The 14,162-nt window shown below is 36.2% G+C and overlaps 1 protein-coding gene across 4 annotated transcripts in view; it reads right to left on the bottom strand.

The window, feature by feature from the left end:
* Positions 1-14,162, bottom strand: part of AKAP6 (A-kinase anchoring protein 6) — a 538,624-nt gene that overhangs the window by 156,899 nt on the left and 367,563 nt on the right. For all 4 annotated transcript variants that reach the window (XM_012468645.3, XM_012468654.3, XM_012468658.3 and 1 more), the window contains exon 8: positions 941-1,089. In XM_012468645.3, coding sequence (XP_012324068.2) covers positions 941-1,089 — 149 coding nt within the window. The remainder of the gene's footprint in view (positions 1-940; positions 1,090-14,162) is intronic.

Below are 14,162 nucleotides of genomic sequence, written 5' to 3'. Positions count from 1 at the left end.
TTTCCTCCTGTTCCTTTAAGAAATATTTTGACTAGAGTTAAATCCCATAGGTTTATATAATGTTATTAACATGTAATGTAATTTTGGGGAGTAGTTTCTCTCTCCTTCATGTTGTCTGAGTCTAGAAGTAAAATAGGTTATTGTTTTCATTTTTATGAGTATAGCTATTATCAAGTAATTAATACTATGAAATTCATCACTACTCTTACTGTCTAAAATCACCTATTAAATATTACAATTGGGCTGTAAAATTATATGCATATATACATATATGTGTTTAAACAATATTCACATAACTTTAAAAGTCATTTGGAAAAATCTAAATACCTGACTTAACTGTTCAATAGTATAGTTAGTATAATACAAACACAGCCATATGTCTCAGGAAGAATGAATTGTTGATGGGTCACTGAAGGTGTTGGGTCCTTTCACATACCATAGATAATTCAAGAGCTAGTCTACTCCAATTGACTTCATGTGAAGCCCATGGTCTCTAAACAATTATTAAATTTCTACATTATTCAGGAAAATTATGTACTACCAAGTTTCCAATGTGGTTCTGGTGTTTAAAAGTTCCTCAAATTGGCTTTAAAATTAACTGTGAAATCTAAAAAAGGGCAAATATAAGGAAAAAAATAATTTATAAAGAAGACAGATCAATACTAAAGGCACACTGTAGTCATGAAAACACTTATAAAATCACCACACTCTATTTTAAAAATTAATATGAAGTCAGAAAGTTCTGAGTTAGATGGCAGAGGCTGATGAAATCCACAGTCTTCAATTCTGGCACAAATGGAAAAGAACATAAATGCCAAATCTATTGAGCTTCTTCTTGTCTGTTAGCTACAGAGGAAATACCAGCCTAACAACTACCAGTGGAAAATCATTGAAAAAGTAGATTAGTGAGAATAAAACAACAAAAAGAATAGTTCCCTACCCATTGCTTCCTACTGAATGAACTTTTGACATATCAGCAAACTCTTCTTTTCTCTTGCTGCTGCTGGCGTACTGCTCACTGTACAGCTTGAGGGACATCTGCTCAACAGCATCTCTTTGTGCTTCCAGGTAGCATAGTTGAACCTCAGCCTGAAAAGAGAAACAAAGAGAAATTGCTGTTTTAATCCAGAAGGAATGCATTTCAAGTGAGGTGTAACAACTCAAAGAATGGGAATTGTTCACATCATTATACGGTTCCTTTTCGAGTTGGATTTAATGGGATCAGTTGGGTATATTACAGAATTATATTTTTGATCTGAATCTTATAAGTTCTTCCTTAAAATATGACCTTAATAAATGAACCCTCAGAAGACTCTGTAAATATCACAAAATATCTCTGAGATCATAATAATGTATGCTAGGACTTTACATAAAAATTCTGTGAAATTCCTCAATCATATTCTTCCTTGTCACATATGTAGCACTTATTTTTTAAAGATCCCCCTCCAACCCACACATTTGCATGGATACATATTCTAAATGCTGCTCTATTATTTTTCCTATAGAGAATAAAAAAAGCTTAGTATTAATTCCAGCGCCTCTTCAATAATCACAATATATGTTCTTTATTTCATATTTTGGTTGTCTATGTTATTGTCTTAATAATTTTAAAGTAATGTGAACAGTGATTTTGCTTACACGCAGGTTTGAACTGTTAAATCTTTCATACTTAGGGCTCGCTGTAGTAAAGGAGAGGTAGTAAGTTCATCGTGCTGTTTTCTATCAAACCCAGGCCAAAAGAATGCTGAATAATATTTGGCATGAAACTGTATTGAATAGATGCTTTATTTATTGCAGCTGTTGTGATCCCTGTGGCTTTCAGGTTCCCTAGAACACCAGATGAGACCGAGAATGATGTCTTCTCAGGGGCATGCTTGGCCATGGTAAAGGGAAGGAAGCAATGCTGAGTTTATGTACATTGTAGACCACGGACTCTTCTTTTAGTGTACTTCACTAAATCCAAGCATGTCCATTAACATTTCTGATAAACCTTAAAACTGCTACTTTACAATTTTATTATATATTCTAAGAAAACATTTCTGGATCAGCTGTTGAGTAGTCACCAGAATTCTATAACATGTAAGAAGAAAAGTCAGGTCTGACATTACCTTCTACTCTTAGTATCCACAGCTGACCAAGGCCTTTTGCCTGATCTCTAGTTTTACAGCCTCGACTATGGAGAAAAAGTGAATATTATAAAGTGGCAGCTGCTTAAATTCCAAATTAGGACTCTATAAAGGAAATAGGTAACCTATGAAAAATGAAGTTTCCACAGGCCAGGTGTGGTGACTCATGCCTGTTATCCCAGCACTTTTGGAGACTGAGGCAGGTGGATCACTTGAGGTCAGGAGTTTTAGACCAGCCTGGTCAACTTGGCAAAACCCTGTCTCTACTAAAAATACAAAAATTAGCTGAGGGTCCTGGCATATGCTGTAGACCCAGTTACTTGGGAGGCTGAGGCAGGAGAATCACTGTACCCAGGAAACGGAGGTTGCAGTGAGTGAAGATTGCACAACTACACTTTAGCCTGGGTGACAAAGTGAGACACTGTCTCAATTTAAAAAAAAAGAAAAAAAAAATGAGGTCCCAAACCATTCTAGAATTCCTATGTTGTTGCTTTTTATAAGTACTTAATTATGAATGCTCTGAGTTGCTGGGAAAGAACTTAAAGAAACACTATTAAAATTATTATCATTATATAATTGAAGTTTCAGAAATCAGATCAAAACTGCAATCTATGTGTTGGTTCATATGAATTGTTCTTGCCCAAACCAATTGACTTGAATAAGAAGATACTCAATTGGATTAAGAACTATGTCAAACACTATAAACAAAGGATAATGTTATATGGAGTACATTCAGTTGGAAGTGGGGGATGTGGTTGGTGGGAAGGCACAAAGAAAATGCTAGATCTAGTGATTTTAGCATCTTTATTGATGATGTGGAAGAGGAGGTATGTGGAATGTTAATGGCACATATAGAAGAGTACCAACTAAGAAGTTTGCAAACATCATGGAACCTGAAAGAATAATAACTACTGATGTAATAATATTTTATTTTTAAAAGTCAACTAAATGTAAAGAGTCAATAATCAGAAACACAACAGGATAAATAACAGAATAAATCTTTTAAAAGAACATACAAATTTTTATGAGATAAATAAGATTACATAGATATTGAGCAATAGTCAAATAACTTAAGAATAATACTCTTCCCAAATGCCACTCCTTTACTTTCACTGCAAAGCTACAAAGTTTAACGAGTATTATACCCACGCTAAGTATTCCACTGACTCCATTAGAATAGTGCATTTGTGCCATTAGGTGCCAAGAGACATGTTTGATATCTAAAGGTTTCTGTTAGTAACAAGCTGGACCATGGTTCATTCCGGAAAATAACCTCACAAATGTGTGCCACTGGTCACAAAAAGGATCATAAAGAGAGAAGTCAACTTCATATAGACTCAACATCATTACAGAAAAATAATTTGCATTTATCTCTGTGATTCTCAGTCATTTCTGTGTACAAAGAGATATATTTCACATATGACAGGGATATGTGGAAAGAAATTCAGAGAACAAAGCTGAGAGTAACTTGAAAAATAATTAGTCATCTTACAAAATGATTGAAATGTTATAATCTATGACTTTTATTGCATAATATCTCACAAGCATTTGACAAAGGAAACTTCCCTGCACTAACAAGGAGATGAATTAGACGGCCCAGGTCTTTCCTATCCATCTCTATTTCTATTTCTGTTTTCAGTGATTCATTCCTAAATGAGACGATAAAAATAGAACCAAAGTAGTTCCTTCTGCTAAGGTTGAATGGCTTTGCCAGTCTAAATCTCTCTCAGTCCGTCTTAACTTTTTCTCATATTATATCTTAGTCCAAAGATAAATTTTTAAGAGAAAGAGTTGAAGAAAATTCAGTTCTTTAAAAACAGTAACACAATCTCTGGTTAAAGAAAAATTTATTAGCATCTATAACAGTAGATACTTTAAAAAGTGACTATATTTTATAAATGGAAACTTAGCCCGATTAAATAACACTTAAGGTGTATAATCAAAATAATTTGGCAACTTACTCATTAAACAGGGGGTTAGGGGAGAAGACTTGGTGATGGAATCTCCTCTTCTAGGCCACTAAAAGACCCATGATGCCATCAATAGGAGTAGGAGTATAAGAAGAGCAATTCAGGTGGATGGGAGAAATCAGCTGGATTTATTTGAGTCTATTAATTTAAGGTACTGGTGGTATGCCCAGAAGGAGATGTTCAGCAAGCAGGTGGAAATAGCAGGATTGCAATACAAACCTACAGGCAATGGGTGCCATTAGGAGATAAAGTGAGAATGCCATGGGAGAGAGTGAACAATGAGAAGAGACAAAAAGAGTTTTCACTTACTCTAGTCTAGGCCCTCATTACCACTGGCTCACCAATGTAACGGATTCTCAGTCATTCTCTCTTTCAAAATTCATTTTATTTATTGTTCGATGACCTTTTTATATCACAGTTGAGATCACTGGTGTGTTGTTGTTTGAGGGCTCGATTCTGGACCACTTTTCTCTATCTAGACTCTCTTCCATGGCTTTAAATGCCAACCAAGTAGTAATGCCTTCCAATCCTCTTCTCAAATCTCCATATTTATATATCCAACCAATCACCTGACATCACTATTTGAGTTACTTTAGACCTTACAACTTAAAACAGTACTCTTCATTCTCATCCTTACCACATTCCCCAAACCTTTCTGTACTTAGGCCTTTAAAAAAAAACAAAACCTTTCCTTTTAAATAAATGGTACTATCTATTGCTCATGTCAGAAACCTGAGAGTCAGTCTTGACTCTTCGTCTTCTTCATTTTCCTTAGCAGCTTATTCCCTAAGTTGTTGACTCCTCTTCTAAAACGTCTATCCAGTCTCTTTCTCCAATCTGCACTGCTGCCAGCCTGGTCTAAGCTTTCATAAACTTTCACCTGTACTACAGCAAATATCTTCTAATATGTATCTCCCTTCACTCATTCCTAGCCCTCTAATCGCTTCTCTTACACTGGCCCAAGTAGTCTTTATAAAACATGAGCTGGTTTTAGACTGCATTCAGACCCAAAAAACAAACTTCTCCCCATGGCCTATGATATTTGGTTCCTGCTGACCTTAGACCACATTTCCCAAGAGTCTCCCTCTTGATCACCAAGTCCCTGTCATCGTTCCCTTATTTCAATACTTTAAACATACTAGTTCTTTAAACAGCCTTTTCTTGCCTCAGGACCTTTACACATATTGTTCCCTTTTTCTAGAACATTATCTTGCTAATGTCTTCTCATCTTTCCAGTCCTCAGTTGACAAGCTACTTCTCAGAGAGGCCTTGCCTAACTTATCAAAAGTAGATCAACTCTATTTTTCCTCTATTTCAGATCCAGATTAATTTCCTTCATAACGCATATTAAAATTTAAAATTCTTGCATTTGTTGGTTTACATTTTTTTCTGTCTCTTTTTCTAGACTCCAAACTCCATAAAGGATTGTTTCTGTCTCCTTTGCCATTTTGCATTCCCAGTACCCTGGCAATATCTGGAACATGAAAGGGGCTTAGTAAATAATTGTTCAATGGATGAGTTGTACATTCTTGCATTCATCCATTTATTATTATTATTATTTTGAGATGGAGTCTCACTCTGTTGCCCAGGCTGGAGTGCAGTGGCACAATCTTGGCTCACTGCAACTTCCGCCTCCCAGGTTCAATTGAATCTCCTACCTCAGCCTCCCAAGTAGCTGGGATTCCAGGCGCCTACCACCATGCCCAGCTAATTTTTGTATTTTTAGTAAAGATAGGGTTTCACCATGTTGACCAGGCTGGTTTTGAACTCCTGACCTCAGGTGATCTGCCTGCCTTGGCCTCCCAAAGTGCTGGGATTACAGGTGTGAGCCACCGCACCGGCTGCATTCATCCATTTATTACTCATACGTTTACTGAGACTTTCTCATGTCTCAAGAACTGTACAAGGAACTATGGGAACAAGGAAGAATAAAACATAGTTACTTCTGAGGCACTGCACTGTAGTAGAAGAGAAAGCCATGCCAACAGATAACTACAAGTATCCAAGTGAAATTATTGTAGACAAGGATGAGAAAAATAATTTATTGCCTGAAGGTGGGGGTGAGGGGTAGGGAGCAAAGGCTTGATAGAAGTGACATTGGAGCCAAAACTGAGATAATGGGTATGACCTTGTCAGGTGAAGAAACAGATGGATATCTTCATAGACAGAGTAACTCATTTGCTCAGGGGCACAGAGTTGTGAAAGGATGTGGCATGTTCAGAGAATGGTGGCTGGGACTTTGGGGTATTTGGAAGAAGAGGCTAAAGTGTATAGATGATAGAGGATACCAGGTTAGAAAATTTGTACACTATCTTGACCACAGTGAAGTGCCAGCAGAAGCTACTGTCATTTCAGTGATGGCCTTAATCTTCCTCTGTCTCCCTTTTTATGTCATGACAAGATAGTTGCCTAATGGATCAGTGCAAATATGTTGGTATAGCTCCTACTGCCTGTTGTACTTAGAGAAAGCTGCACTGAGAAGTTGAATCAGCAGTTCCTATCAGGCTGGATGCCCACCATATCAAATAGTGAGAATGCCTAAGAGATTCTAGTAACTAGAACCTCTGGTAAAGTTTTAACATAATGTTATGGACTAAATTATATCCCCTCATCCTCAAATTCCTGTGTGGAAGCCCTAACCCCCAATGTGCCTATATTTGGAGATAGAATCTTTAAGAAGGCAATAAAGGTTAAATGAGGTCACAAGGGTGGGGTCCCAATCCAGTAGGGCTGGTGTCCTTATAAAAAGAGGAAGAGACACCAGAAGTGTGCATGCAAAGAGGAACAGCCATATGAGAATGCAGCAAGAAGGCGGCCATCTGTGAGCCAAGGAGGTAGGCTTCACCAGAAATCAAACTTGCAGACACCTTGATCTTGGACTTCCAGCCTCCAGAACTGTGAGAAATAATTTTTACTGTTTAGCCACCCAGTCTGTGGTATTTTGTTATGGCAGCCTAATAATATTAGAAATGCTGCCTTCTCATCTGAGATTTAATACAATTGTTTTGCTACTTATCAATAGTAGCATGTTCCCCCCATTTATTTTATTGCATTTAGCACCTAAATCACTAGAGATACTCCTTTTGAAATTTAGACTATAAATTAATAATTAGTAATTTAATAAGGACACAAAATGCAGTGCTCTAAAATATTTTATGGAAATTTGGCTTGGTATGTGGTGACCCAAATTCAATGCCTGGATCATTACTCAGTCATATACTTCCCTCTGATCTTGTGTGGATACATAATAATAAAATTGTGTATAACACATTTTGGGGAGGAAATTTCAGTCAGTCTAATAATCTTCAAAGATTAAACACATAATCACTTTTATAATCACATACAGAAATAGTACTTAATCTTTGTTATAAAAAGCAATTTTTAGTTTGCTTTTTGCTAATTTGACTGATTTATCACTGCATGTCTTGGAATTCTTTGTTGGGTTAAGCATCCTGAGAATATTCAAATTAATTTTACTTTTTCTTAACTCATACCATTGTAGATCTCCCTGTTCACTCATACTAGACTTCATAGGTTCCCACCACATCTACTACTGCCTATCTGTATCTGGGTCCATGTCCTCTTCTATTCCTTCTGTTTCTGCAGAAGCTGTCTATATTTCTAACGCTAATCCCTGTACTTTTGTACCAGACTTCCCTTACCTACACAAAGATGATCATGCCCCAAAATTGCCTTTCTTTCCTGCATCAAGTTTTTTCTTATCTGCTGTATTATTCCTATTACACATTAGCCCCAAAATGCTGTTGTTTTTCCCAATGGTAAAAAAAAAAATACAGAAAGAGAAAGAAACAAGAAAAATAATCCATTGGCACTAATCTATCCTCCAGCCATTTTTTCCACTTCTCTGTTCTCCACTATAGCAAAACCACTTTTACTTGCATTATTTATACTTGCCATTTCCAATGATCTCTCCTCTTTCTCTCTTGAACACACTCCAATCAGATTTTGATCCACATTCCTCATGCAGTGGTCAGTTCTTGGTCCTCCACCTAGTCTATCCTGATTCAGCAGGGCTAGTGGGTGTGCTCTCGGGGCATTTGCTTTTGTTTGCATGACAGCTCAGTCCCTCACTTCTCGCAGGTCTTTCCTGTAATATCCTCTTGCATCCAGTCTTCCCTGACCTGTCACTTAAAACTACAACTTATCCCCACCCCTAGAAATCCCTATCCTCCTTCCTACATACTTATCACATGTAGCCAAACATGTTACTTTTTTTATATTGTCCATCTTCCCTCGGTGGATTGAAAGATCCATGAGGGCAGGAGATTTTGTTTATGTCTTTACTGCTGTATCCCTAGCACCCAGCACAGCATATGTGTCAGACACTATACAAATTGAATAAATTGTACTGAGTTTGAACATCTAAAATGGTTTAAAATTTACAACGAAATAAAACAGATAGTTTGAAGGCTGAAATCTCAGCTTCATTTCAAAAATTATTGGCTTTGCCAGGCTCAGTGGCTCACCCCTGGAATCCCAGCACTTTGGGAGGCCGAGGTGGGTGGGCCACTTGACATCAGGAGTTGGAGACCAGCCTGGATGTGTTGAAACCCTGTCTCTACCAAAAACACAAAAATTAGCCAGGCATGGTGGTGGGCTCCTGTAATCCCATCTACTTGGGAGACTGAGGCAGGAGAATTGCTGGAATCCAGGAAGTGGAGATTGCAATTAACCAAGATCATGCCACTGCACTCCAGCCTGGGCAATGGAGTGAGACTCTGTCTCAACAACAACAACAACAAAATTGTTAGCTTTATTCTCCCTTATGGAGGAGACTTTTTTCTTTGACAAAAAATAAAATAATTGAAATATAGAACTTGTTTACTATTTTCCTAGGTAAAAAAAGAAGAAAAGAAAAGCTTCTTTAATTCACAAGCCATTTGGGCTTTTGGACGACCAACAATGGCAGAGTTTGTATCTGGAAGAGTCCACACTAGCTCAAGATCACCGGGATCCTCCAATATAATGGGAAGAAACCCTACTTTTTTGGTAATAATTTTGTTACTTGGGGACATTTTCCTTCTTTTACTACACTATCTTTTATACCTTAAATGCAGTATATCTAAGTCCCTGTCTTTTCCTTTGCTTCCCTATAAAAATACTTAACTATGCTTCCCTTCTTTCCTCCTGATAGTATCCCCTTTATGCAACTAGCCCAGAATCCTTCTTTCTTCTGGAAAGACCTTCAGGTCTCAAGACCTTCATGGGCTCCACCAAGGACTTTCAGGGTTGATTAGAATCTACACTTGATGATACGGTTTGGCTATGTCCCCACCCAAAGCTTCCTTCTACAGAATCAGAGCAGGGAGTCATAGGACTAAAGAAGCAATGTATTTATTTGGAATAAAGTTGATTAAGGGCCTTCATTTATTCATTCAACAAAAATATCCCGAGTGTCTCTTAGGGTAAGACATTGTGCATGATACAAATCTGGATCAGACACAGTATCAACCCTCAGGGAATGTATGATCTAGAATCACAGAAAAATTACACTATATAAGAGTAGCTCAAATATTCATCCAAGGGTAAGACCAATATTATACTTTGAAAATGTTGCCAAAGAAACACTAAGTTTGTTGGAATGTTCTTTTTATTACTGTATAAGAGTTATAAAAGTATTAAAAAATATAAATATCTCCCCTTGTCAAAAATTAAGTATATATCAAAAATTTAACAAAGAATCTCAAAGCTATTTCAATATTATTACTCAGCAAAGACCATGCATATAGTAATCTTTGTACATTAGGATATAAAACTAATCATAAAACCGATAAAACTAATATCACAAAACTAATCATAATCACAAAACTAATCATAAAACTGATCATATTGGCAGTTCCAAAAAACCTAGCCTAGATTCTCAATGTTTATTTATAGATCTCATGTCTAACAAAGTCAGGACAGCTGCAAATGATAAATGATTTAACTAAAAAATAATATATTGAAAGTTATATAATGTTACTTTAAAAATTCATTTTTATTTCTATTGACCTGGTGTTTGCAAATTATTAGAAACATTCACTATAACGTTTAGAATATTCAATTTTAAAGCCACATCCTTAATGATATTTGTTAAATGGTAAACATTTAAACACAAGGTTGAGAAATTAACATTAACACCATTTTCATTATTTCTTCTCTTTGTGTGTAGAGAAAAAAGTCCTTTTCTTCCATTTTAATGACAGATAAAATGTTTATTAAAAATAACAGCAACAAAACACCTCCAACTAACAAATGTGAAGAACAAATATATCAAACAATTGCATCTGTGAGGACCTTTATCTACTACCACCCTCTTATTTTTATAATGCATGTAGTTAAAAATCATTAAAAATTCAGCATTTTATGTCACGAGCTAGGGTGGGAAGGGAGTACAATTATACTGTGTGGACTGAATAGGATGATTAGAATTTTTGATGGTACTCCATTACTGTTTCCTTAGCAAATCTCTGCACAATAACATAGGCATCATCTGTTTATATTCTATGGCAGCATCCTTATTTCCGTCTTCTAAATTCTTCTACGGCAAATCCCTATTTACTTTCTGATGGAAACTAAACATCAAAGATGTATAATAGAAAGATACAATCTTAGTTTCTCTTGCCCTGCAGGACTGGCACTTCCTTCCTTAAGTACAATTATGCTGGCAAATGCTGCTATTAACTCTATGACTGCAAGACGTGCACACTAGTTCCTTTGAAATTCTATAAAATAGTTGTCCTTAAATGGTGATAGAAAGAAAAGAATGAAGCAGGAACAACAAGAATTACTTTACATACTAATAATAACAATTTAGTTATCAAAACAGAACCAAACAAATGTGCCTTTATACTATTCTTTAAAAAATTTAGCCTCCTAGGGTTCTAATAATCAGGGTCTATGGTTCAGGAATGCACAGTAGCACTCAGTTCAGTGCCTATATCCTCATTTCAAAGAGAATCATTCAAACCGACATCCATCCTGTCAAGAATCTAGACTTTGAGCTGCTAATGTAGAATAAAAATCAATATAAATTTTGATCATTTGATGAATATTTACTTCTTTCTTTAGCATTTGGGGATTTAGAATTGAAAAGTGCTGAATCAAGTTATTTTATTTTTTTGTGTTTGTGCCAACACCAATTTACTACCCTCCAGAAAGTTCCTGAACAAGATGTCTCAGGTGGCATGCATGTTGGTTTTTCCTGTCAATCATAACAGTTTGTCAGCAGGGAACCATAATCATTTCCCTTTCATACTCTTAGTGTTCCAAAAAGGAGTATTTTGATTACTTCCTTGGAAAAGGTAAACTTTCTCATTTAGACACACCATTGTAAACTGGGGTGTCTGTTGTTTTTGGCTTTCAGCTAAGCCTAAATTGATGCAATCTATTAAAAGTTAAACACTTCATTTTAGGCTCCAAGGGTCATGCACAATAAACACAATTTACAAATGGGTTCCTCTACAAGCAAAATTCAGTATTACCCCCAAGACAAAGAGCTTTTATAGAAGCTGCTATACTTCTCCATGTAGTTTCTGAAAAATAACAAGAAAGTATCAACTGACTGCTCTAATTAGCAGAAAGACTTCACAATAAAAAAAGGCTTTACATTTTTATTATAAGTGAAAAGTAAATGCATTATAGACAAATGAAATTTAAAAAGCTTAGCAATTAAAATATGATTCTTATATAAAGCTAGTTACGTGAGTAGAGGAGCATATCACCGTTTTTATTAGAATCTCATATCTGTAGGAAAATATTACTATTCTTACAACATAATTCCAGAGTGATTTTAAAAATAAAAGTCTTTTTCAATTTGTAAAAAGCCTAAATTAATTGCAAGCACCAAAAATGTAAGATATCCTCACTAAAAAAAATATCTTATATATGACATAGTGGCATGACTCTATATTAAGGATGAATTTATGATGGTTCCTTATAAATTAAATAAAAATGACAGCATCTGCCTTTCTCAAGAATGATATACCCCTGGACAATCACTAGATATTATGTAGACAGATGTTTTAAATAAAATGAACTATTTAGATTGCTAGATATGAAGGCAATTATAGGATGTCTTTGTTAAATTACATTTTTCATTTTTGTGAGGGGAAAAAAGAATTGTCCTGGAAACAGTACCAACAGGAAATGATCCTATATCTAAAACAGCTGGAGACTGTAACTAATATAAATTTACTTGAAAATAAAAATGCTGTGTGCCTCTGGAGACATGCAGTAACATGCCATAAAAACAGATGAGAATATAAAAGTATTTAAAAAGGAGAAAATACATTTTATCTAGATATTATACTGAGATGTGAGCCACTGATAAATGACAAATATATAAAGATGAAAAGAGACAAAATCAGATGAGCCATTTGAAAACTTATAATAGATATTTTATTTAAAACTATATTTGTAGAAAATATCAAAAAGATTCTTAGAAAAACCCTTTCCTTTTTAATATATTGGTTATTAATCAATTTAATCATAATAATAATAATGAGCAAATAATTATGTTTACTTAAAATTCTATTGGAAGCAGAAGATGCTTACTATGAATAAGTTAAGGACCTTAAACGTTAGATAAGAAAATTCTAGTAATTCTCAAAATCATATGTAACAGGTACCTCACAAAGGTTCCCCACATGTGTCCATCTCTACCTATCCCCACTCTTGTTAGCTGTTGAATTGGAAAGATATCTGATAGACTACTTCATACCAAATATACACAGGCATTAACAGCTTGTAGTGTTATGATATATACTGGTTTCCATCCAGAGCTCCTGGCTTATAACTCCCATAGCACTTCCTTGGTTATAATGTTGGGTATGCTAGGCCTCCGGGGCAGGCCTCTGACTTCCTGCTCTCCTTTCACTTGCTCCAAGGCAGGACTCTCATGTTGCCTGCCTTTCTGATTGTGACTCTTAAGACTCTCCCATGAGAAGGTCCCATCCTATACTGTGGGGGAATGAATGCTGGCATCATGAAGATTCCATAAAACGCCGAGAGGACAGAGTTCAGTGAGTTTCCAGATAGCTGAACACATGGAGGTTACTGGAGGGTGACACGTCCAGGAAGGGTGTGGAAGCCCCACATCCCTTACCCCATTTCTCACCCTATGCATCTCTTCATCTGTATCTTTTGCAATATCCTTTATAATAAACCAGTAAATGTAAATAAGTGTTTTCCTGAGCTCTGTGAGATGCTCCAGCAAATTAATACAACCCAAAGAGGAGGTCATGGGAACTCCAACTAGAAACCAAAATTTCGGCACTTTGATCAGAATTTCTGGAGGGCCGAACTTTCAACTGGTGTGTTGGGGGTTGGGAGAAGTCTTGGGGACTGAGCCCTCAATCTGTGGGATGTGATACTATCTCTAAGTAGATAATGTTGGAACTGAATTAGAGGGCACTCAGTGGGTGTCCACTGTTTGGTGTATGGGGAGAATTCTCCCCACCCCCAAATACGGTCACAGAAGTCTTCTGTATTGATGATTGTTGTGATGTGAAAGTAGAGGGAAAGCGCTGTTAGTTTTCTTTACACATAGAACATCTTAACATAAAACATCTCAAGTTCAGAATAACAATATTCTTCACTTAAAGACTGAAATGCATTCATCTACAAGATACTTTTAAGAAAAGCTATGGGTGGAAATCTATTTGCACACAGCAGGGGTGAGGAAAGCCTGAAAAAATACCTCCAAATCTTGAGTGTTTACCTCTCTTATCTATGCCTGAGACTCATCCTGGTCTAGTACCTAGGGGTCTGGGTCTCAGACAGAAGGAGACCATGTGAAGCTGGGACTTTCTATGGGCCTGAATTTGCACAGTCAGAGAAGATCACAGAGTCTCAGAAGCTGGTGTATCCACGTCAGCTGGAGAGGAGATCCCATAAAGAACATGGGATGAACGGAATAAGGGCAGAAATGGAAGAGCAAGTGAAAAAAAGCATGCATGTATGATGAATGAATGTGAATAACAATTATCACAAATATACCCATAGAACCCAGAAAGGAATGTTCTTAAACAAAATCTAATTTAAAATTCTTTTCTATGCTGACATT

The sequence above is a fragment of the Aotus nancymaae genome, unplaced genomic scaffold, assembly GCF_030222135.1.
Source record: "Aotus nancymaae isolate 86718 unplaced genomic scaffold, 86718_ANA_hifiasm-v0.15.2.pri h1tg000062l, whole genome shotgun sequence".
In the NCBI taxonomy this organism is placed as follows: Eukaryota; Metazoa; Chordata; class Mammalia; order Primates; family Aotidae; genus Aotus; species Aotus nancymaae.
This window is presented reverse-complemented; position numbering and strand designations above follow the sequence as displayed.